Genomic DNA, 25,374 nt, shown 5'->3' on the forward strand with positions numbered 1-25,374 from the left:
TAAAAAAGGTCACAATATTGTAAAGAAAAGAGCTCATACTAAAAAAAATAGAAATAATAAATAAATAATTAAATGAAATAAAATAAACAAAAAATAATATAAACTGAAATTAAAAAAAACTCACAATATTGTAAAAAAAGAGCTCATACTAAAAAATAGAAATAAATACATTTAATTAATTAAATAAAAAATAAAAATAAAATAGACTGAAAAAAACCGAAACCCACAATATTGTAAGAAAATGAGCTCATACTAAAAAATTAAAAATAATAAATAAATAAATGAAATAATAAATAAATAAATAAAATAAACAAAAATAAATAAACAAAAAACAAAACAAAACCCACATTAATATTGAGGCACTTAGTTGCTAATGCACGCACACATCAAGTTCGTCCACATATTGACTCACTTCACAAGCATATTATGTTCCCCTTCATCTGACCATTATTATGATTTGAAACATAGAAGGGCCAAAACATGCCATTGTGAAAATTAAACAGCACGAAAAAAAACTAGCCGCCAGAGGGTGCTAGAACTGCACAAATGGAAATCAACCCAACTTTTTTTTTTTTAACAGATGTGCTGCTTTTAATATCGTAACATGACCACGACGATATATTGCGGCAGTTTTGATATCGCGATATCACGATATTGCCGTTATCGTAACATCCCTACTTTGTAGACAACAATTGTCATGGAAAAGTTCATAGCCAGATATTGGAGAGGTGATTTGTTCGCGTGCGGTTACCTTCTACAACAAGTTGGCTTAAATGGGAAGGTGACCATGTGCCTTATAATCCAGTGCGCCTTATATATGGATTAATATTGAGCCGCAACAGGTCTCGCTGTCAAGACGCTATCAGTGACGCGCACGCGCAGAAGATCCCGCCATCTTGGATCGCCAGCTAATACTAACACTTTACCTCAGAGAAAATAATAAAACAGCAGTTTATTCATTTTGGGAGTGGATGGAGTTGTCAGAAATCTGGTTTGTAATCTATTAATAAAGTTTGACTGACCTATCTGACTGTTTTGTTGACATTCCCTTTAGCGCAGCACCATCTAATGCAGGGGTGGCAAACTGCGGTCCTCGAGGGCCGGAGTCCTGCAGGTTTTATAGATTTCCCTACTCAAAGTGCAGCTGATTCCAATTAACAGGCTCGTTATCAGGTTTCTGCAGAGCTTGCTGATGAGCTGATCATGAATCAGCTGTGTTGAAGAAGGGAAACATCCAAAACCTGCAGGACTGCGGCCCTCGAGGACCGGATCTCGCCACCCCTGATCTAATGGATGCATAACGTAGCATACTGTAGCGCCTTATATATGGAAAGTGTTTTAATATATGTCATTCATTGAAGGTGCGCGCCTTATAGTGCGGAAAATACGGTATTTGTTTCTGGTAATCTCGACTGGACTTTTCAAACGTTCCTACTTTTTTGGACGTATATACACATATCGCCTCAACGTTCACATTTTTTATTTTTTTTTTGTGCCGGTTCTGCGGTGAGGACTCACGGTGCAAGTGACAGCCCGGGCCGAGGGTGACGTTCTCATCGCTGCGACCGGTGGTGGTGAAGAAGAGCAGCAGCGACATCGCCGGCAGCACCAGCAAGCAGACGTTGAAGCGCATCGGCTGCGACATCTGGGACAAAAAAAAACCCCAAAACAAACGCACCCGTCATACAACACGCAAACTAACAATAAACAATTGCTATTCAAAATGTTTATAATCGCCACGTCAATATCATTTAGAACATTTCCCTTAAAACAATAACTTACAAATGACTGCAGCAAAGACGCTCTACAACCCAGGCTAAACTTAGCTCCACCCCAACGTACAAAGATGTTCGCCTCGAGAAGTCGAGAAGTATCAATTCGACATGCTTCTCTGACACTAATGAATGACGCTCGGCTCACGCGAGATGTTGTCCGAGGGCAATCAAAAGTCACGGGACAAATAAATGAATAACTTCCACATTTTAATACTGTACTCGTTTGCTGTCAATTACGTACATCACCGGATGCTTGATTTCAACCTTGGTGAGGCTCCGCCCAGGCCTCTACTGAGACTGTCTTCGGTTGTCTTTCAGCTGGTTCTTGGGGGGAATTTTCTATTCGGTTTTGTCTTCAGGATGTGAAATGCACGCTTGATCTGATTCACGTCAAGATATTCCAATTCTTTCCTTTCAAAATTCTTTGCAATGAGCTCCAGGTCATTGTCCATCTGCACTGTGAAGCTCTGTCCAGTGAGTTTGCAAGTTATTTGGCTGGGCAGAACATTTTGTCCAAAGAGCTTTACAATTAGCAATTACGTCATTTGATTTGATTAGGGATACTTGACTCATTGAGCCATTTTCAGCAGAAAAAAAAAAGTTCATATTTTGCCCAGAATAAATGTGATAACTTCAGTTTTCATGTACAATAAATACCTGTAAAAAAGTAATTTTTGTACTTGCTGTCGACTGATGATGACATCACCTGTGCTGAAGAAGTAGGTAACAACCAATCATAGCTCAGTTTACTGACCAAACCCAGAAAACAGGTGAGCCATAATTGGCCGTGACCTACTTCCTCAGCCCCAGGGTTATTTTAGTTTTGGAATTATTCATTTTAGTTAGTTTTTATTTCATTTTTGAGTTTTTTTTTTGTTTTGTTTTTATTTAGTTAGTTTGTTTGTTTTCAGGGAGATTTTGTTAATTTTTTTATTAGTTTTAGTTCTTTTTTTAAAATGTGAATTACTTGTGCACAATACTTAAAAGCCACCATGCGAGCGACATCATTTGAAGGTGCTTTTCTAGTGGCTGCTGCGAGATGACATCCGTGACACACTTTCAATTGTCCTTATTCTGGTGAATATCAAAATAAATTACTTAAAATCACATTTAAAATCGTCCCCAAAGGCTTCATTCAATTTATTTACCAAAGACTAAAACAAAGGACATTTTCGCTTTAATTTATGTTTGTTTTGTAAACATAAAATGTATTTTGAGTTAGTTTTCGTTTTTTTAAAAAAGCATTTTCATTTTTAGTTTATTTCGTTAACAAAATGTGTTTATTTATTTTTTTTTTTTCATTAGTTTTAGTTAACTAAAATAACCTTGCTCAGCACAGGTGATGTCATCATCAGTCGACAGCAAGTAGAAAACGACTTTTTAAAGGTAATTATTGTACATAAAAAATAATGAAGTTATCAAATTCATTCTAGACAGAAATATGAACTTGTCACTGTTGAAAATTGTTCAATGAGTCAAGTATCCCTTTAAATGAGGACTATTTTATTCATTTGTATTTTGCATGCTGGCGTACCATACAGTAACTCAATTTTGTGCCATTATGCCATCAAATTTTACGTTGACATTTTATGTATTATTTTCCACACAAGGAAAAGACGGGTAACAGTAGTGGGGGAAACCACGAGCACCTCCACACAAGTAATGTAAGCAACAAGTCAGTCAGGTTTTGCCGGTAATTTGCTCGGCTTGACCTTTGCCATTTGGTGGTCCTTTCCAAACGCGAGTAGAGGGGAAACCCCCATTTGACACTCCAGCTAAACGCTCCTGACTGTGCACGCGCGAGGCGTAATTGGAGGGTCCCAAATAATTTTTTCCCTCCGAAGGGTTTTCAGCTGTCGCTGCTGTTTTTGTTGCAAAAGTTTGTGCATGTGTGTGTACTTTATATCTGTGTTAATTGCATATTTACAATTCCCATCAAGTGCAATCTGACATAATGATATGCAAATCAAACTCAAGAATAGCTGACATGCAAACATGCAAGTAAAACCAAACTTGGGGGGGAACAAAAATCTTGACAAAAACAAGAAAAAAAAAAAAAATTCAATATAAAATTAACCACATAATTTGTATCAATTTAAAAGTACACAATTTCCTTCTGTGAATCCAAATGAAATGCAAATGTCTTACCTGGAGGGTGGAAGCACAACTTGCAGAGCCCAGCCGACTGACAGCAGTACAGATGTGTGTATGTGTGTGCGTGTGTTGTGACGCTCATGCAGCGGTGCCAGTAGCAGGTACGAGAGAAGCCAATTATAGCTGGGAGGAACACACCCACATTGGCAACTCTTGTTTTTCCATACAGGTCCCCCTCTTCACTTTTGTCCTCCTAACAGTCGATGGCATCAATTTTTCCCCAAAATATGTCCTTTTGCTGGTCTTGCTCCTCGTGTGGCGGCGTGTTAGCATGTCAGCCAGGGTGCCACCTCCCCGACGCACTTGAAAACATTTATGGGGTGGTGGCAGTGGTGGGGGATGGATGGGATCGCTGTGACACAAAAGAAAAACTAGATTCGCTTTTCCATCAGTGCATTGGCACGATAGACACACACAGCATGTTGGATTCAGACTCTGATTTTCTGACATTCAAACGAGCAGGCGCTAAAATTGGTGGAGACCGCCAACATTTCAATAACTAAAAGTTAGGGATCTAACGATAACAGCGATATTGTGATATTTAAACTGCTACAATATATCATCATGGTCATGCCACGATATTAAAAGCAGAACATCTTTTAAAAAAAAAGTCAGGTTGATTTCCATTTGTGCAGTTCTAGCACACTCTGGGGGCTAGTTTTTTAGTGCAATTTAATTTTCACAAAGGCATGTTTTGGCCCTTATACGTATGTAAACTGAGTCAATATGTGGAGGAACTCAATGTGTGCTTAAATTAGCAAGTGCCTCAATATGAAGTGTTATTAGAGATTGTGGGTTGTTTATAAGCATTGCTGTCATGTACAAAAGCACAGCTAGTTTACAATATTGTGACAATTTTTTTGTATCGCCAACCTCCCCACAATATCGTGATAATTATCGTATTGTGACCTTCATATTGTGATAATATCGTATCGTGATGTTTGAATATCATTACATCCCTAACTAAAAGTTTTCCTCAGCATTTGGGCACAAGTGCAAAATAAAGTTTTGAAGTGATGGAATTGGAAGTGTCAGTGGAAGACAAACAAACATACATTTTTTTTTTTTACAGATATGGTAAGTTACTTTAGCATTTTTGTTGTTATTCAATTCAAAATGTTGGCAATGGTATAAAAACACTATTTTGGTCACACAAAAGTCGGCTAGCTCTTGAACAACATGAGACATGAACATGATTTCATGATTTCAGTCAATTTTAGATAGCGTTTTTGTCTCAATAAATCTATTTTAGTTTTCATTTAATTTTCATCTGCAAAAAAAATTTCGTGACGAAAATTATGACGAAAATTTCTCGTTGGCAAAATTATCACTGGAGCGAACAGCATTGTGGATTTAGATAGAACAGGTCAACTACTATGGCAGTCATTGATTTGACAGAGCAAATAGCAAATGCAAATGATAATAAATGTATCACAATATGCTGATAAGAAAATTTGAAAAAATATGGAATTAAACGAAAAGCGTTATCATGGCTAACTGACTAGCTTGCAAATAGAAAACAGTATGTGCAGTTCAATGAAGAACTAGAAAAAAATTTGCAGAAATTTGGGATGTGACTGCTGACTCTTGCAAGGTGGAAAGCCGCATGCACTGAACAGTTTGCCAAATGTTAGTGTACTTCACCTCTCAATCTGTGTCAGCAACCTAGTATTAGCATGCTAAGCTAACTTAGTATTAGCATTCTAACTTAGCATTAGCATTAGCATGCTAATGTAGCAATAGCATGTTAACTTAGAATTAGCATTCTAACTTAGCATTAGCATGTTAACTTAGCATTAACATTAGCATGCTAAGCTAGCATTAGCATTTACATGCTAAGTTAGCATTAGTATTAGCATGATAACTTAGCATTAACATTAGCATGCAAACATTAGCTTGCATTAGCATGCAAACTTAACATTAGCATGCAAAGCGAACTTAGCAAGCGTCACCATGGTTACTCAGAATTCCAGAAAAAGTAATTCCAGGCCGAGTCAAATTGAGCCGCATCTTTTGATAAGTCATTTGTGCCGGTTCGTTCAACGGTTCGGGATGCCTTATTTCTGAAAAAAATCCGTAAATAAAGAAGAAAAATAATAATAAACACCTTTTTCTAGAATAGTTATATATGCCTGCTTGAGCAAAGCAGGCATATATAACAAGTAATATGTGGAGTTCACCAGGGATCAATTTTTTAGCAATTATTATTTACGCTGTAGATAAATGGTAAATGGACTGAGTTTATATTGCATTTTCTACAGCATAATGGTGCTCAAAGCGCTTTACAATGCGTCATATATGAGGATCGTTATATGTATGCTATCAAAATACTGTATTCAAATATGTACTTTTTTGCTGATGGCTTTGCTTTGCTGTGGGAAAGATTTCATACCGGGATCGATCTGAAAACAATGTTGCTAATTTATAACAACTGATTAGTGGCACTTTCCTCCACAGCACAAAAAAGAAGATTAAGTGAGAATTCTCGTGACACAGATAATAAATCATAGAAATGTGATTACTGAAAACATGGTGATCACCTTTATGGCCCCCACGACGCCACACATTCCCAATCTGGCTATGTCAATGTAAAAGTGGAATTTGTGACATCATCTTCATCCAAACCCCCTAATTACACGCACACACGCACACAATTATTGTGGTGACACTTAGTTGCACACAAGTGAACAAACGGCCTCCTCAGATTAGACGTGGGGGACCTTTGCTTTTTTATTCCCCCCCCCCCCCCCCCTCAACATGGGGACACCCAGTTAATGCGCATACACACTTTTGGAGTGTGACTCAGCGCGGCTGACTGGTGTTTGTATTAATTCATAGCACCTTTGTTACCGTGGTTACCATGGCGTCTCTGTCATTACTGTTAAATTGTACGATTTGTATTCGAGTGTTTTGTGAGTGTTATTCTGGCCTGTGTGATAATGTGAGGATGAGGCAAAGTTTCCTTTACCCCACAAGGTCTGCGCCACCCCCACAACACATTGACCCATTTATCTCCCATACATATATACATAAATATATATGTACACACATGTAGAAATGACAAAAATGGTGACAATGGCTCAGAGTGACAAACACACCCTTGGAGGTGGAACACTTAACTAATTTCGATTGATGGGAGAAAGTGCACTTTCCATATGGTGACACTCACTGAAGATTAGATTAGATCACGTGGGAACATGAAGCGAGCGGCATTATGTCCATCATGTAGCAGAATCAAACTTTGGAATGGGATCCATTCTACATGAGACGGGTGAGAAAACACCGTCAGGTCTATAAACGTGTTATCCACAGATAATATTCCTGATTTTGGACACCACTTTTTGGTTTTTCAGACTGTTACTCTAAACTCTTGAGTAACCAACACCGATAGAATGTACTTTTGACACAAAAAAAAGCCCCAAAATAAATATAACAATTTTAGCTCTTTGACTGCCAAAAACGTTTAATACCGATGAGTAAAATCACGATGTATGCCACCATAAACGTAAAATTATGTCAACTAGTTTTTTTTTTTTTTTCAATCAATGGGCAGTGCAACATCTAATGGAGCTTTTCCACTGGACCGGTTCCACACTGAAGCAGCATTTTTTTTTACCCCGGATGTTAGCGTCTCCATGGGACTTTTTCGGGGCCGAGTGGTTCCATTGTAACCACTGTTTAGAACCCTTTCGGCAGTGGTTCTGGAGCGGCGGTCGTTGGGGGACTTGCGGGGCTATGACATCACCTCTCATCTGATTGGCCGACAGCAATGTAGCAAGTGACGCCGTGGCATACACCCATTTCGTTGTTTTAAGCGAGAGAGGGAGAGGCGCCTGCCAGTCTTCGCCAAAGCCATACAAAATCCAGTATATACAATCAATATAATAATGTTTTACAACAACTCTGAACTATATTTACAATTTAAAAGGTACTTGTGGATGGATTTGTAATGTTTGTGGTTTTAAAAAACATCGCAAGTGCACAACGCTTGCTGGTGGTGTGTTCCCATTCACTTGAATGAGAGCGTCAGCGGGAGAGCGCTCCATTCACAAATAGCTTCGCGACTCGCGAGCCGGTCATGAATCGCAATATTTCATCCATGGTGGTCCATATTAAATTGTAAATATGGTTGCATATTGGCGCGACTTGCCACTCGTGAAATGTTATCTCAGATCCGCACGCAATGTGGGATTGCAAGCTTGGCTTGGACGGTTCAAATGTTGCCTCCCCTTTCTCGCCGTGCGCCAGTTGTAATGGAAAACTGACGGGTGTAGTGCGGTGGAGTTGCGTGAGGTGTGGTGCGGTAGCGTGCCATGCGGGACGAATGGAAAACCAGCATAAGAGGAGCGCTGCCTGGTTAATGGGTTGTGGAATCAATAACAGCCACTAACTATGGCCAGCAGATGGCAGCATTGTATATCTTTTCAATGGTTTGCAGGTGTACGGAATTACAATGAAACATGTCGGAATCGGATTAAATCTGATGAAATGGAACATTTTCAAGGATGATGTAAATGATCAAAGCGTTTGTCACATCAAACCTAATTCTCAGAGCGTCCACTAAATGAAAACATATTCGTGTTAAAGTCACAAAAAGCTTGTTTTCTCCTTATCTTTTAATTTTCGCTCAATGTCACTCAAATGACCTATTTTCAAATGGTAATTACTAAAGATAAGGTTGTATAGTAGGTTGTAGTTAATAAGGTAGAAACATACATTTTTTTCCTAATAAAAGAATGGAATGTGATCTTTCATGTGGTACCCACGTTATATATGTAGTAAAAGAACGCAATATTCCTTTTGCCTTGAAAGATGTGTTAAAATGCTTGAAAACAGCTGCCACTGTGTTTTGTTTTTGTTTTTTTTGATAATGTGCGGCAGTAAAAGAGTTAAAGAAAGACCTACTGCAGGGGTGTCAAAGATACGGCCTGCGGGCCGGCTCAGGCCCGCAAATGGGTTTAATCCGGCCCACGAGATGATTTTGTAAAGTAAAAAAATAAATAAAATTGTAATGTCGGACTAATTAATCAGCCGGCCACAATCAAAACATATAAATTTGTAATTTCACAAGCAGTCCTCAGATGAGCAATGCAACTTGTCAGGGGAATCGTCGTCCTGGATGTCATTATTACTGGTAACACAATTAGATATGACAAGGATTAATGTCCTTATAACATCATAAACTGCGCCACGTAATGCATTCTACGAACAATATATATGCAAAACAGGTCGATTTAACACGTCCGGAACGTATACCGGCAAAGTGTGTCATTTGCATTTGTGTTATTTTTCGGAACAATACAATTACAGTTGAGCTCTGTAATTTAGGGCTGGTCCACGAAAAACTGCGTATAAATGACGGCAATCGTTTTGCAAGTTATATACTGTTTTTTTTCCTGATGCGGCCCCCTTGATAAGATATTTTCCTCCATGCGGCTCCTGAGCTAACATGAGTTTGACACCCCTGACCTGAAAGTATATATCACAAAATAGCCTTTTCCCTTAAATTTGCATGAAATTTTCTATTCTTCTAATTCAGTACTGACTGAATTCCACCAGTTTCCTGTGAGCAGTCACTGAGGTATATACCTTGAAATAAGGCTGGGTATCTATCGGCCCAAAACCGATAACCCGCCCATCTCTAGTAAAAGTTGCCTGGTAATATACCAGTACCTCTAAATATGTACAAATACATGATTTTATTTTTTATTTTTTTTACTAAAGTACTGTAACTAAGTATTTGTAGTCTGTACCAACACAAAACTGCAGCTAAGTTAGAGAGGCAAGCTGGCGTTTGGTTGCAGTGTAATGTGGATTGAAAGTTGTTGTTTTTTTTTTTTTAATTGAATGTTGGAAAGTGTCATTATGGCCACACTCTTCACTCCTTTTCATTTTGTTGTGTGCGACAGCGCCGGAGATGAGCTCACTCTCCAGATGAAATGTAATACTTTTGAAAGGCTCACAAGGCTTTCTCATTTTGAAGAAAGTAAATAACTCAATAGGACGGAACAATTAGCGTAAAATCATTTTTTCCATTCCAAGCTAATGCGCACTGGGGCGGGTGGAGGTGCAAGTGTAGCGAAGTCGGAGTGGACAAAGTGTTAAAAAAAGAAAGAGGATCATTTGTGGTTGCCATCACCAGGAACACACAATTACACGTTCACTCTCTCTCCGACTGAGGCAACGCTATCATTAACCTTAATCACACTCGTTATCCTACCTGTCTGCGCTCACACTTGCCTGAGGCGTGTTCACAAGCGACGATACGGGCACTGTTTGTGTGCACGGTTCAGTGTTGGGGGGCGACCGCTATTGAGCAAATGCGGCTAATTAGCAGCTAAAGCGATGGGGGAAAAAATGACTTACTGTATATTACGTAAGTGATGGAAAATTTAGAGGAAGAGTAATTCTTTTTCCTGACGGACATCAATTGACATTTCATCGAAACGTCTAAGCACTGCAAATTGGGCTTCTCCTGCATTCAAGTGTGGCAAAATGACATAATGGCAACGCCAATGCCTGGAGAGGGCTCTTGAATTTGGCGCCATCTGGTGGCAAACTAATAAGACACGATAAAGGTCGCAAAGTCATGGAGTGCAGTGGGGCTGTCTGGTATGGAGGACCAAAACTGCCAAAATTCAAAATAAACAAATAACTAAATGAATAAAAGTGAAAATAAAAATGACTATAAAAAAATATAATTCGAAAATTATATCCAAAAAAGATAAATATAAATGGAAATAAAAAGAGAAAAGATATATATATATATATATATACTTGCATAATATAAAATAAAAATTAATTAAAATTCAAATAAATTACCGTAATATATTGACAATGCATTTTATAATATGAATGTCATTTGCAAACATTGATTAAATGCATGTACACAATTGCATGCATGCGTGTATTGCTCAAAATCTAACAGCATCATATCAACTGGGTGCAATTCAGCAATTATATTGCAAAGAACGTGCTGAATGCTGACGTAAACTTGGTAACAGCATCATATCAACTGGGTACAATTCATCAAATATTAATTAATTAAATGCAAATTACTTTTGTTTTATCTAAAGTCCCCATCCCCGGGGTTTTTTTTTTTTTAAAGCAAAATTTACCACCGAGCACACCAACTGAAGTCACCCCGCTCATTTTGGAACAACAGGCGTAGGAAATGCCTGCATTGACCTCATCACTGACCTGCGCAGCCTTCAATGTAACCATCCGCGGTTACGTTCAAGGCTCATGTGCGGTCAAAAAAAATAGTGCGATTAATATGCGTTAATACGTGATTAATGCGATATTTTTCTGCGACTAATAAATCTATTAACGCTTTAACTTTGACAGCCCTAATACAGTACATACATATATATATATATATATATATATATATATATATATATATATATATATATATATATATATATATATATATACATATATATATGAATAAATGCATTTTTATTTTTTTAATTAAATGTTTTTATATATTTTTTTATTTTCACTTTTAGTAATTTATTTATTTATTTATACATTTCATTTTCATTTAATAATTTTGAATTTTGGCAGTTTTGGTCCTCCATAAAATAAAATAAAAAACAAACAAACATAAAAACAAAAAAAATTGCCACACAAGTTATACTATACCAGTGTCCTGCAGCAGGGGGAGACTTTGCACCAACAGCTGGACGTTGAAAAGGGCGACTAAAATTGAGAGCATGCTGCTCAACACTCACTCCGGACTCAGACCTCCAACAGCTGTACACTTGCTGCTCCATTTTGGTCCGGTCTGCTACTACCCTGCTCCATCCATCCTGGCTCTGCCTGCAGCAGAACAACATCCTCATCCATCCTGATCTAGCCTGGTCCGTCATGAAGAGCAACCTCTGCTACATGATCTTGGTGAGAGATCCATCTTGTCCTGTTCAGTATGGTGAGCGCAAAAAAATGTAAAATTCATCAGTGATGGGTAATGAAGAAGTACAAAGACTTTGTTACTATACTCAAGTGGATTCTTCCGGTACAGTATCTGTACCGGAAGAATACAATACTTGATTGGTTGATTGAGAGCTTATACGGCAGAAAAATACAGAGGCAATTACGTAAGGTGATTTTATGTATTTATTTATTTGTTTGTTTTTTTTAGGGGGGGGGGGGCTGGCTTTTTACTCTACACTAGGGGTGGGATCTGGGTACCCCAACGATACGATAAGCTATACAAGGCTCGCGATAACAATGCTCTCACGATATGACGATACCGCGATTATCGATATATTGGTCAGGTATTAAATCCACGATAATCTACGATAAAACTACTCAAGACATAAACTGATTTTTTTTTTTCAATGAGAAAATCGTTTTTGTACCATCACTGAAACACAATATTAAAACTGGTGTCTTCTTCACAATGAGTACTTTTGTGTATTTTTCTAAACAAATACAAATGACAATACAAATACAAATAATATCGATATATCGTTACACTCCTACTCCACACACATGCACATCCTTCATTTCCAAAAAAGAAACTTTGACATTTGGCTTTCCTGAAACAAAAAATGACAGAAGCGTCTATGACAGTCAGTGAGTCCAAAGTAACTGATTGTGGCGCGCGCGTAGGTGTGCGTGTTCTGCGTCACACCTGTGTCCACCTGGCACGATCTCGACAACAGCGAGTACGACTGCTGGCCTCTGGAGCGCCCCAACGACGCCAACATGATCAGTTGCGGAGGTGAGCGTCTTCATGGTGGCATGCGGGGGCGGGGCTTGGTGGTGGTCAAAATGCTGATGCCGGCGTGCAGGTCTGGAAATGGCGTGGGTGCTGCGGCCTCCCGAGACGGTGAAGAGCGGCGAGGTGTTCAGCGTCGTCTACTCGGTCTCCGTCCAGGATTCCTTTTACGGTTGGGCCGTGGACAACCGCATCTTCCCTCACAGGTACCCCGCACCTGTGTATGCACTATTAATAGACCCATAATTTTGTTTTTTTCAAGGTCGATACCAATTATTAGTTGTCAAGGATACTGTTACTGTAACTGATACGTAAAAAAAAATTGTACCTGTCGAAAAAAAGTATACATTTGTATCTGTAAAAGTCGTGATTTGTACCTGCAAAAATGTGCCTGTAAAAAAATTGTACCTGTAAAAAAAATAAAATAAAATAAAATTTAAAAAAAAAAAGAGCATGTAGTAAAAAAATAATAATAATTGTACTTGTAAAAAAAAGTACATAAAAAAATTATTGTACGTAAAAAAAAAAAAAGTACCTGTAGAAAAAAAGTATACATTTGTATCTGTAAAAGTCGTGATTTGTACCTGTCAAAAATTGTACCTGTAAAAAATTGTACGTAAAAAAAATGGTACCTGTAAAAAAAAAACGCACTAAAAAAATTGTACATAAAATTTTTTTTGTACCTGTAGAAAAAACAAACATGTAACTGTAGAAAAAAAGTGTACATTTGTATCTGAAAAAGTCAGGATTTGTATCTGTAGAAATGACAACTTAACAAATTACTTTTTGCACCATATTTACCTCCATACTGTGTGATGAATATGCTCAAAATGTCTTTGAGACAAGTCCAAACTGTGAACATCTTACAAATCCTGATGAAAACCTTACATTCGCTACGTTTGCAAGTATTCACCCCTCATTGAGATAGCAAATTTATCGGCCTTCAGATTCGTAAAAAGGCCGTTGCGATAATTGGCCCGGTTGATAATCGGTCTATCCCTGGTATGCAAAATAAACCCCTGCTAGGATCCCAAAAATTCCGTACCCTGCTGCGAGTAGCCAAAAAATAAATAAATAAATAAATAAATGGCCACGTGTTTAGCTCCATAGTGGACGTGGAAGACGCTCGGAGATTCTGCGAGCGTCACGAGTGTCCTGCCAACTGGAAAGACGCAGACGGCGAAAACTGCTGCATTCATCACGCCAACATCCACTCCTGCCCGCTGGCGCACATGGTACACACACGCATGGCACACACATGCACAAAGGCGGGGCCACGTGCCGCTATCGGCTCATACTTTGCGTTCAGACCTCCGAGAGCATCTGCGGCCCATGGATCCCCGACGACGGCAAGATCTTCACGCACACCATCTCCACGTCGGGCAAGATGACGCAAACCAACTGGAGCGCCAAGGTAAGGCTGGGCGACGGCGCTGGCGGGAGGGAAGAGCGACGGCCTTGTGAAATGCGTTTCCTGTCTCCCAGGTAGTCCTGCTTCACGCCGGCCTGACGTCCCTCATCGCTCACATCCGAGTGGGCCGCATGCAGGTGGCGCTGGAGGCCAAGAGCACCGTGCTGCCCTCCGCAGGTACGGGGACCCATGACGCCGCAAACGCCGCCGTAACCGACCTGCCTTTCTGGCCCATTCAGTCTGCGGCGACGGAGAGTGCCAGGAGGCGGAGCTTTGCTCCACCTGTCCCGCCGACTGCGGCGAATGTCCCATGAGCCCGTCCGCCAAGCTGGCCATCGGGCTGCCGCTGAGTCTGCTGTGCTTCGGCTTTGTCCTGACCGTCTTGGTGAGAAGTCGTCTGGCGCCATTGTGAGAACCGTCATTGTCACGTGCCAATTTGTGCGTTTTAGTGGCTGAGGTACCAGAAGCAGAAGCTGCTGTGGGATGAGAGCTGGATCATCGATTTTGACCACATCAAGCAAGGTAGAGCAATCCACCGCATAATTTGCATGCTTTCCGCAATCAAGACAACGAAGTGTGTGTGCGTCTTTCGGTGCCACAGACCAGCACGCGCGCGTGGCCATGGGCAGTTTGATGAGCATGGCGGCTACTGCGACTCACAGCGACAGCAACGCCAGCTGCATGACGGCCTTCGCTTCCTGCGGGGGGCAAGCGGCCAGCAAGAAGGCCGCCTTCACCAGCACGGGGATCTAGTATGCCCGCACCCGCCCGTTTGACTTGTTGTCACCCTTCCCCGAGCGAGCTGACGCTGATCCGTCTTTCAGTGACGGAAGGACGGTGGCCATCAAGAGGATTGCCAGCAAGTCCTTCTCTCTGTCCAAGAGCATCAGACAGGAAGTCAAGCAAGTTCGGTAAGTCGTCATAAGATGGTGATGGGTGGCCACTTTAATGTTGTCATTACGGGGTACTTGCAGAGCTACACAGACCTGAATATATGACTGGATAGTAGGGGTGTTAAAAAAAAATCGATTCGGCGATATATCGCGATACTACATCGCGCGATTCTCGAATCGATTCCAAAAAAAAAAATCGATTTTTTTTTTTTTTTTTTTTTTTTTTTTTTAAGAGCTCAGAATTGTTCATTCGGTAGTCTTACCGATTCAACGTCTTATCATCATTGCCTTTTTTTTTTCTTTTTTTTTTTGTGTGTGTGTGTGTGTCAATCGATTTTTAAACTTCCATTTTTAATGGAAAAATATTCAACAAAACGTCTGACTTCGGTATGAACAGAACACTAAGCCTTAATATTTTATTTTAATGCTGTTCAAACATGAAACAGATTACAACCTCTATAAGACTGAAATTTCAGATAAAAAAATAATACATTTTCATATAAATCTTACACTCTACAAGCTTACTGATTGGTATTTTCTAAATTTGAATGAAAAAAAATCGCAACAATCGACTTATAAATTCGTATCGGGATTAATCGGTATCGAATCGAATCGTGACCTGTGAATCGTGATATGAATCGAATCGTCAGGTACTAGGCAATTCACACCCCTACTGGATAGCCATACACGCTCCCATGCAAGCACTTGGAAGTCACAGGGCGGCCATCTTGCAACTCCCACCTCGCGAGCAGATTACTGTATAAACCAGGGTTCCCCAATTCCGGTCCTCGAGGGCAGGAGTCCTGCAGGTTTTCCATTTTTCCCTCTACGAACACACCTGATACTAAAGATAAAGATCGTTATCAGGCACGCTGATGATCTCATTATATGAATCAGGTGTGTTGGTAGGCAGAAAAATGGAAAACTTGCAGGACTCGGGCCCTCGAGGACTGGGATTGGGGAACCCTGGTATAAACTACGCGGTATACGTACAGATGAGACGTATACAGCTTGTAGGCAGTTAGTTTCAGGGCGGGGGCGGGGTGGGGTGATCACTATCTTCAACAACTAAAAAAAAAGAATAAAATAAAAAACAACGGTATGTGCTGCTTTCAAGACGCCCTTTTTCTTTTAACGCTCAGTTCCTGATACGGCAATATATCGTTGCGGGCCTCATTACAATACACGTATCAATACACAGGCGTCAGAATCGATATTGCTTGTTAACTTTAAATAGACAGTTAACGTTTGCCGTTGCAGCTTGCATTGTAGCAAAAAATAAAAACCAGCAGCGTCTTTGAAGTTAATTGCCTTCAATTAATGCAAAAATCGCTCATCAGACACTGTCTTGCTAAGAAAAATTAAAGCAGAGGAAGAATATTACTATTTATTTACGTATAAACTTAACATTGCCATGTCTTAATGTACCAGTTTTCCTATATTTTGTTTAAAAAAACGAAATACAATGTGTTACATGAAAAAAAATGCTGTTTTTATTTCCCCAAATATTTCAAATAAGCACACTTTAGAGCTGTAATTTTAATACTTTGATATTTTTGCTCATATCGGCTCATGCCTATTAATAAATGTTCCCGGTTTGTCTGTGAAAGCTGCAAATTTAACCAGGCTTTGGTGGTAAACCAGAAGAGCTGCCAACAAAAATATTTTTGTCAGTCAGCATAACAAACATATCCTTTAGGCATACATATGACTGATATTATAAAATGCAATAAGATTAATGTAACATATTGGGATACGCATCGCCTTGAAGATCAAGTATTGGGACACATATGTATCGCGATACGTATCGTATCGCAACCCCTGTATCGTGATACGTATCATATCGTGAGGTTGGCGGCAATACCCAGCCCTACTAATATTAGATTTGGTAGAGGCCAGAGTGGTGAAGTTCAGAAGGTCAGGAGACCAGTGGAAAGGTCAAAGGAAAGAAAGATTAATCAAAGTCAAAGCTGAAATCAAGCACCAACTAAACGCCACCTGCCACCCGCAGTTACAAAATCAGAATCTTAAACCAACCCCAGAAACCTCTGAATTCCAACAAATTAAGGAGATCTCAAGAGACCACAGGAAAAATTAAAGAGAGGAAGGAGGGAAGGATAGATGAAGCAGAGTTTAAAAAAAAAAAAAGATTTGTCAGAAACATCTTTTGTTGAATTAAAGTTATAATTCTTTAATTTAAAAAAATATATACATGTTTCCTCCTGTAAACATCATGAAGCATATAATTTATACATGGATTTAGGGCAAGTTTTAAAATGTCTGAAGTCCTCTTGTTTATGTTTAACAAAGGTAAAACATCATAAATCATGCTGTTTCTACTAAATACTGTCTCAAATATTCTCTAATTTCGATACTTTAACTGTATAAGATCGTATGCCGAGAAACGTTTCTTGGGAGGAGCAATATGGCAGCCTCGCGACCTCAAAAGTCTTTGCCTATCGGGTTTCAAGTCATATATTCAGATCAGTGCAGAGCTAATGCTGCATTCGACGATGGTCGGAAGTCGGACTATTCCAAGTTCAAACCAGGAAGTGTGTACGGACGGGAACGCCCCCTCCAACTCGGAAATTCCACTTGTGAAGTTGAGGGGAAAAAAAAGGACCCCGACTTCACCGACGGACCACAAGTGACATCACTCTACAATGGAAACAGACCGTGAATGGTAAAACACAATTTACTCGAGTATAAAGCTAAATAGCTTTCTTCATTCATAAATATTCAACATAACTCCAAGTAACGCAACGTACATGACAGTCTGCCGCTATCTCCCTGCAAGAAATTATAACGGTCAACTATTCAACTGTATGGAATGCTTATGAAATAAGATAAAAACAATAAATGAAGCAAAATTGCGAGTATGGCAGTTTGCTGGAGGTCAAAATGAGTTTTGAGGACCAAAATAAAAAACAATTTACCGCTATCCGCCATTTTGGTTGTTTACTTTCGCCTCGAATGCTTTCAGGTCGGAACTGGGAAAATACAACTCGGATATATCCAACTTGCGCCCATCCGCCAATGCAGCATGAGTATCGTTTCTTTTCAATTGGTACTTGTAAAAATCTCAAGTCCAACCAATTTCGCCGATAAAGGAGCAATTCGGAAACAGAGCCTGCGTGTGTCCAGGGAGTTGGACCACCCCAACCTGTGCAAGTTCATCGGCGGCTGCGTCCAAGTGCCGAGCGTTGCCATAGTGACCGAGTACTGCCCCAAGGGGAGCCTGAACGACGTCCTCCTCAACGAGGACATCCCTCTCAACTGGGGCTTCAGGTAAGCTCGCTTCTCGGGATGCTCTCGCGAAAAAAAAAAAAAAACTTCATCAGCGCCGCCTCTAGGTTCTCCTTCGCCACGGACATCGCCAGGGGGATGGCGTACCTCCACCAGCACCGCGTCTGTCATGGCCGCCTCAAGTCTCTCAACTGTGTGCTGGACGACCGCTGGGTGTGCAAGATCACTGGTGAGCCCGCCCCCAAAACACACAGAACCCGCAAACTCCACGCACCTTTGACCAGCTCGTCGTCCTGGTAGATTACGGGCTAAGGGTGTATCGCCGGGGGGAAGGGGCGGGGCCTCTCTCTGCCTATCAGCAACGACTACAGGAAGTGTACCAGGCTCCAGAGTTCCAAGACGCCTACGCGGAGCTGACGTTGGCCGGAGACGTCTTCAGGTGACTACAAATGTAGAAAGCACAGCACACAAAAGCATTTATTGTCTATTGTTTGTTTTGAAGACACACTTGCACAGTAACAATTTGTGTGTATTGTGTGCGCAGTTTTTCTATAATCCTACTGGAGATAGCCACGCGCAGTGACCCTGTACCTGTAAGTGTGAATGCTATACATTGGGGTTGTAACAATATCCAAACATCACGATATATTATCATGATATGAAGGTCACAATATGATAATTATCACGATATTGTGGGGATGTTGGCGATTCAAAAAAAGGTCACAATATTGTGTAAAAAAAAAAAAAAAAAGAATATTGTGCTTTTGTACATTACAACAATACTTATAAACAACCTACAATCTCTAATAACAGAGGGATACTTAATAAGTATTACTTATTTAGCCATTTTTGGCAGTCAAACGTTAATACATTGTCTCTAAGAAATTTGATATTTTCATTATTTTTCATGTACAATTAGTACCTTTAAAAACAGATTTTGCAACTTGCTGTCAGCTGAAAATGACATCACAAGGTGCTCAGGGCTCATGTAACAGATCACAGATCAGCTTGTGAATGTCACATGACCAAACAGGTGAGATGTGATTGGTCGTTACCTGAGCACTGAACACGTGATGTCATTTTCAGTCGACAAGTCGCAAAATTGTTTTTTAAAAGTATTAATTGTACGTGAAAAATAATTAAAGTATCAAAATTATCGACAAAATAGGAACTTTTTATTGCTATAATGGCCTAAAATAAGTGAAGTATCCCTTTAATATTGAGGCACTTACTTAATGCAAGCACTCATTGAGTTCCTCCACATATTGACTCGGTTCATATACTTAAAAGGGCCAAAACATGCCTTGTGAAAATTAAATTGCATTAAAAAATACTAGCCACCAGAGGTTGCTAGAACTGCACAAATAGAAATCAACATGACTTTTTATTAATATGTGCTGCTTTTATTAATATCGTGACATGACGACGACGATATATTGTGGCAGTTTAAATATCATGATATCACCGTTATCGTTACATCCCCTACTACTATTGTTGTCCTTGTTACTATATATTAAGGGCGTTACAAAATATTGTTTCAGCAATATATCGTTATGACAGCGCGCAATTCTCGAATCGATTGATTATGCGGCTGAATTGATGTTTAAACATCAATTTTTGATTGAAATTTTAAATGGAATATCTTACTTGGGGTTATGGTTCACACTAAGCGTGAGAGAATGTTATATTAGTGGAACATTATGCCTTAATATTTTGTTTTAATGCTATAGAAACATGAAACCGATTGCAAACTGTTAAATTGTGGTTCAGTTATAAGCCTGACATTTCAGAACAATAAATACAATTAATAAATACAATTTTCATACAAATCTTACAATGTACAAGTTTACTAATTAGTATTTTCTAAATTTGAGTTAAAAAAAAGAAAAAAAATCGCAATAATCAACGTATAGACTTGTATCGGGATTAATCGGTATCAAATCAAATTGTGATACAGATCGAATCGCCAGATATTAGGCAATTCACACCCCTACTATGTATTGCTGCCACAGATAGAAAACAAAGAAATATTAGTATAAATAAAATACACATAAAAATAACTTTGTTTTTTGTGTTCAAAAAAAAAAAAAAAAATCTAAACAAATACAAATAACTTTCTGAGCCATAAGGTAAAATTGTGCAGGTGGACGAGTCCAGTCTGGAATGTTCTTGCTGTCCACCTCTGCCCGAGCTCATCTCCAGCAAAGCCGACAACACCTGCCCGTGTCCCGCCGACTACGTGGAGGTGAGCAAGCTAGCCGGCGTGACGATCGCTAGCAAATCGGCCGCCGCTAAGCTAACCACGTCTGACGACAACGCAGCTCATCCGGCGTTGCGGCGCTCACCACCCCGCCCAGCGACCCACCTTTGAGCAAATCAGGAAGTTTGTCTACCGCATCAACCCTGTCAAAGTCAGCCCGGTGGACATGATGATGAGCCTGGTAAGTCTGAACATGCGTCCCCATGCGCGCACACGCACCCACACGCACGCAACTGCCTTTCAGATGGAGAAGTACAGCAAACATCTGGAAGTGCTGGTGGGCGAGCGAACGCAAGATCTGATGCATGAGAAGCAGAAGACCGACAGGCTGCTCTACAGTATAACGCAAACGCAAACACGGGCAACGCCGACACACACACACACACACATTTGTCAACCGTGTGCGCATGTATGCGTACAGGTATGCTTCCTCGCCAGGTGGCCGATGACCTACGCCAAGGGAAGCCGTCGCAGGCTCAGAGCTACGTCAGCGCTACCGTCTTCTTCAGGTTGGACAGACAGCAAGTAGTGTTCATTTCGTCAACACAAAACTAAACAAAAAATCATTTCGTCAACGCACATTTTTCACTGGACTAAAACTAGACTCGACTAGACTAAAAGACTAAAGGAATAAAATGATGTTTTCTTGGACTAAATTAAAGACTAAAATGCTAGACTTATAGTCGACTAAAAATGGACTAAATAAAAACGGCATGAGGTTGACTTACTGTGATTAAACACTAACAAGCGTGACTGAAATTGAACTAAAACTGAGACTAAATTTAAAAATGGCAGACAAAATTAACACTACTCGCAGCAGTGTCCAGAAAAATTGATGTGAAATAGTTTTAGATCCGAAAAGGTTCAATATAATCTGCTGACAAAAAAATAAATATATCGGGGTAAAAATGATTGTCATGACTAAAACTAGACTAAAACGTTGACAATTTTTGTTGACTAAAACTAGATGAGTAAAATTCAACTTATAGTCGACTAAAAATGGACGAAATAAAAACGGGATGAGGTTGACTTTCTGTGCTCAAAACTAACAAGCGTGACTGAAATTGTACTAAAACTGAGACTACATTCCAAAATGGCAGACAAAATGAACAGTGACAGGAAGTCAGCATGCGGGAATGATTGTCAGATGGGCTAACTATGTGTGCATGTGTATGCAGTGACATCGTGGGCTTCACGCAGCTGTCCAGCAGCAGTACGCCATACCAGGTGGTGGACTTCCTCAACAAGCTCTACACCACTTTCGACGACATCATCGACATCTATGACGTCTATAAGGTGGAAACCATCGGAGACGCCTGTGAGCGACGCACACGCGTGCAATAGACAAGGGGGGGCGCTCATATTTTTTGGGGGAGAAAATTTTCCTCGCGCATGTAACCGCCGTTTATGTGTGTGTGCGTGTGCGTGTAGACATGGTGGTGTCGGGTGTCCCGCAAGAGAACGGCATCCATCACGCCTCCGAGATCGCCAGCATGGCGTTGGACCTGGTGGGCGTGTGCCGCACCTTTCGGATCCCCCACAAGCCCAACATGCAGCTGCAGATTCGCGCCGGGATCCACTCAGGTAAGCTCAAAACGATTTATTGGTTTCACAGGTTTTCAAGGTTTCAATAACCGCGAAGATTGGCTGTGCTTTTCGTCTTTGAGGCGATGTCAAAGCAGGGCGCGATATGATTGGCTGCTTGTAGGGTTGACTAATTTCCTTTAATTAACTCTTTACTCGTTATCGGGAAGAAGTTGCGCACAGAGGAGGAGGGAGGCCAACAAGACACATGCAAACATGTTTGTCTTTATGGTCTGATTAATGTGCAATGTTCTACTAGTTAGCCCCTAGGACAACATGAGTAGCCCATGGGTCTGTTCTAAAAATAGCTCACTTACTAAGAGGAATTAAAATTACTGCTGTCAAACGATTAAAATTTTTAACCTGATTAATCACACTTTTTAATTTTGATTAATCACGATTAATCAGCTAAATTACTTGCGTATTCGCGTAATATAAATTAAATTCAAAATACCATAATATTTTGACTAATGCATTTTATTATCTGAATGTCATTTGCAAACATTGATTAAATGCATGTAAGCAATTGCATGCATGCTTGTATTGCTCAAAACGTAAAAGCATCATATCAATTGTTTGCAATTCAGCAATTATTAATTAATTAAACTCGAATTACTTTTGTTTTATCTAAAGTCCCAACGGGGTGTTTTTTAAAGCGAAATTGACCACCGAGCACACCAATTGTGTTGGTAGCTGTATGTGCAGGCTACGTTAATACACACGACTGAGATTATTTTCACTCTTCACAGTTGCTTCCCCAGGTCACAAGAGGGCGCTCAAGGTTAGCACATGCAATGAATCACTACCATAACACCAACTGGAGTCACCACACTCATTTTGGAACAACAGGCGTAGGAAATGCCGTGCATTGACCTAATCACTGACCTGCGCAGCCTTCAATGTAACCATCCGGTAACGGTTACGTTCAAGGCTCAAGTGCGGTCAAAAAAAATAGTGCGATTAATATGCGTTAATACGTGATTAATGCGACATTTTTCTGTGATTAATTAATCTATTAACGCTTTAACTTTGACAGCCCTAATTAAAATATAAGTTTTCTTTATTTAAACATAGGGATGTAACGATAACAGCAATATCATGATATCGCGATATTAAAACTGCCACAATATGTCATTGTCGTCATGTCACGATATTAAAAGCAGCACATCTTTTTTTTTTTTTAAAGACAGGTTGATTTCCATTTGTGCAGTTCTAGCACCCTATGGAATTGTATACTTTTATCTGAATTTGACCTGTCAGACTGTCTGACTGTTTGACATTTATTAAACAAGACAAAAAAAAGGAGAGAAGACACTCGAGGAGAGGAACTGACTGATGATACAATCTGAAAAAAAATCCCCTCCTCACTCTCTCTTTTTATTTGGTTTCCACGTCCCTAGTTCCATTGGTGTTCCAATCCTAATAATATAAAATAAAGTTGGAACACAGGGTACTTAATGAAAATGTGCACCACCAACCAATAGTTCAACATTATCGAGAGGTAATTACTATTAATTAAGAATACATTGAGTTTGATTATTTTACCGCATGAAAAAAAAATGTAATTCTTTCATTAGATAATAAACATGTCATTTCTTTGGGTACATGTTAAATATCTCAATAATATCGATATCGCTATATTCAGCAACTGTATCGCATATCGCATGTTTTTCCAATATCATGCAGCTTTATCAAAAACCAAAATAAAGACCAAAAAAATAGAAAACGTAAAGCTGTCAAAGGTCAGGGTATCCAATAAATGTGTTTGTGCTTATGGTCAGGTCCAGTGGTGGCGGGCGTGGTCGGGACCAAGATGCCTCGCTACTGTCTTTTTGGCGACACGGTCAACACGGCTTCTCGCATGGAGTCCACCAGCCTGGGTATTCGTTCTCACGCGCGCGCCATATGTCTATCCAAGTGAGTGACCAAGCGTGCGTATCGTGTGTCGTGTCGCACAGCACTGAAGATCCAGTGCAGCGCCAGCGTCTTTTACCTGCTGGAGGAGATCGGCGGCTACGTGCTGGTTTGCCGAGGAACGCTGCAGGTCAAGGTGAGAGTCGCCGCCGCTCGGATGCCGACGGCCGCTCACGGCAAGAACGGTCTCCCTTGTCAGGGTAAAGGTGACATGGTGACGTACTGGCTAGACGGGAAGACCTCCAAGGAGTTGGATGGCAAAAGCGTCTCCTCGGAGAGGGCCAACGAGGGAGAACTGGGGTCCTCCCTGCCGGGCCAGCTCGATGTCGGGGACCTTTCAACCACCTGAAGGCAGTGTGTCGAAAAAACATTAGCTAGATACAGTTAGGGATATAACAATAACAGCAATATCGTGATATTAAAACTGCCACGATATATCGCCATCAGCATGTCACAATATTAAATAGCAGCACATCTGTTCTAAAAAAAAAAAAAAAAAAAAAAGTCAGGTTGATTTCCATTTGTGCAGTTCTAGCACCCTCTGGTGGCTACTTTTTTTAGTGCAATTTAATTTTCACAAAGGCATGTTTTGGCCCTTATATGTATATAAACTGAGTCAATATGTGGAGGAACTCAATGTGTCCGTGCAATACTTTGCAGAGGAATCGGATCGAAAATCAGGTGACTCGGACTCGAGTGCATATACAAAAGAACAATGTTGTCTTTTTTTTTTTAGTATGAGCTAGAGCTGGGTAATATGGTCAAAAAATGTTGATCTTGATATTTTCAGTCATTCAGGACGATTACGCTTTTAATCGAACAAACCGAACAAACGTTTATTTAAAGGTTTCATTTATTCAAAAATAATTCCTGTGCAAAATGTTCAGACAACAATAATATATACTAATTCCAAATCAGTTTTGACGTCAACTCAACATTCATAGTTAGCAAAATTACAACTCACAATAACATCTGGATGTAACCGATCATAAGAATTTAATTTATTTAATTCAATCTCAAGTGTAATAACCTTATTTATTGATTGATTGAATTTTTATTCTTTATTTTATTATTATTATTATTATTATTATTAATTCAATCTCTGGTGTAATAACCTTATTTATTGATTGATTGAATTACTTTTTATTTCATTATCTGTTCTTATTGCTGCTGTAAATGTAAATTTCCCAGAGGGAGCCATCCCAAAGGGATCAATAAAGTCAAGTCTAAGTCTAAATCTAATAGTCCAGAAGAGAAAATTCCATTTTAGCAAATTTTCAAAGATTCGATTTTCAGAATGACGATTAATCGAGTTAATTCGATTTATTGCCCAGCCCTAGAATGAGCTAGAGGTGCACCGATCACAATTTTCCTGCCGATCCCCGATCTTTTAAAGCAGGGGTGTCAAA

At 39.9% G+C, this 25,374-nt stretch overlaps 2 protein-coding genes across 7 annotated transcripts in view; one reads left to right on the forward strand and one right to left on the reverse strand.

The window, feature by feature from the left end:
- Nucleotides 1-25,374, reverse strand: part of LOC144003248 (glycoprotein hormone alpha-2-like) — a 38,594-nt gene that overhangs the window by 1,239 nt on the left and 11,981 nt on the right. Inside the window, exons 3-7 of one of the 6 annotated variants that reach the window (XM_077499302.1) lie at nucleotides 24,045-24,310; nucleotides 18,482-18,650; nucleotides 11,577-11,850; nucleotides 3,924-4,281; nucleotides 1,519-1,645 (exon numbers count right to left, since the gene is read on the reverse strand). In XM_077499302.1, coding sequence (XP_077355428.1) covers nucleotides 1,519-1,645 — 127 coding nt within the window. In that variant the 5' untranslated portion in view covers nucleotides 3,924-4,281; nucleotides 11,577-11,850; nucleotides 18,482-18,650; nucleotides 24,045-24,310. Of the gene's footprint in view, nucleotides 1-1,518; nucleotides 11,270-11,576; nucleotides 11,851-12,570; nucleotides 12,886-17,126; nucleotides 18,417-18,481; nucleotides 18,651-24,044; nucleotides 24,311-25,374 lie in introns of those variants that run through there. The other 5 variants (XR_013278919.1, XR_013278920.1, XM_077499301.1 and 2 more) reach the window with 5 other exon arrangements.
- Nucleotides 11,608-24,930, forward strand: LOC144003250 (atrial natriuretic peptide receptor 2). The gene is made up of 23 exons (XM_077499304.1): nucleotides 11,608-11,831; nucleotides 12,549-12,660; nucleotides 12,731-12,863; nucleotides 13,760-13,892; nucleotides 13,967-14,071; nucleotides 14,143-14,245; nucleotides 14,308-14,453; nucleotides 14,518-14,590; nucleotides 14,670-14,820; nucleotides 14,893-14,979; nucleotides 18,106-18,249; nucleotides 18,315-18,436; nucleotides 18,508-18,646; nucleotides 18,752-18,800; nucleotides 20,351-20,452; nucleotides 20,529-20,648; nucleotides 20,712-20,805; nucleotides 20,889-20,976; nucleotides 21,646-21,785; nucleotides 21,899-22,051; nucleotides 23,833-23,931; nucleotides 24,010-24,101; nucleotides 24,165-24,930. Exons 1-23 carry the CDS (start codon nucleotides 11,802-11,804, stop codon nucleotides 24,312-24,314), a joined length of 2,565 nt encoding a protein of 854 aa, XP_077355430.1. The 5' UTR covers nucleotides 11,608-11,801; the 3' UTR covers nucleotides 24,315-24,930.

This window comes from Festucalex cinctus, chromosome 16 (assembly GCF_051991245.1).
Source record: "Festucalex cinctus isolate MCC-2025b chromosome 16, RoL_Fcin_1.0, whole genome shotgun sequence".
In the NCBI taxonomy this organism is placed as follows: Eukaryota; Metazoa; Chordata; class Actinopteri; order Syngnathiformes; family Syngnathidae; genus Festucalex; species Festucalex cinctus.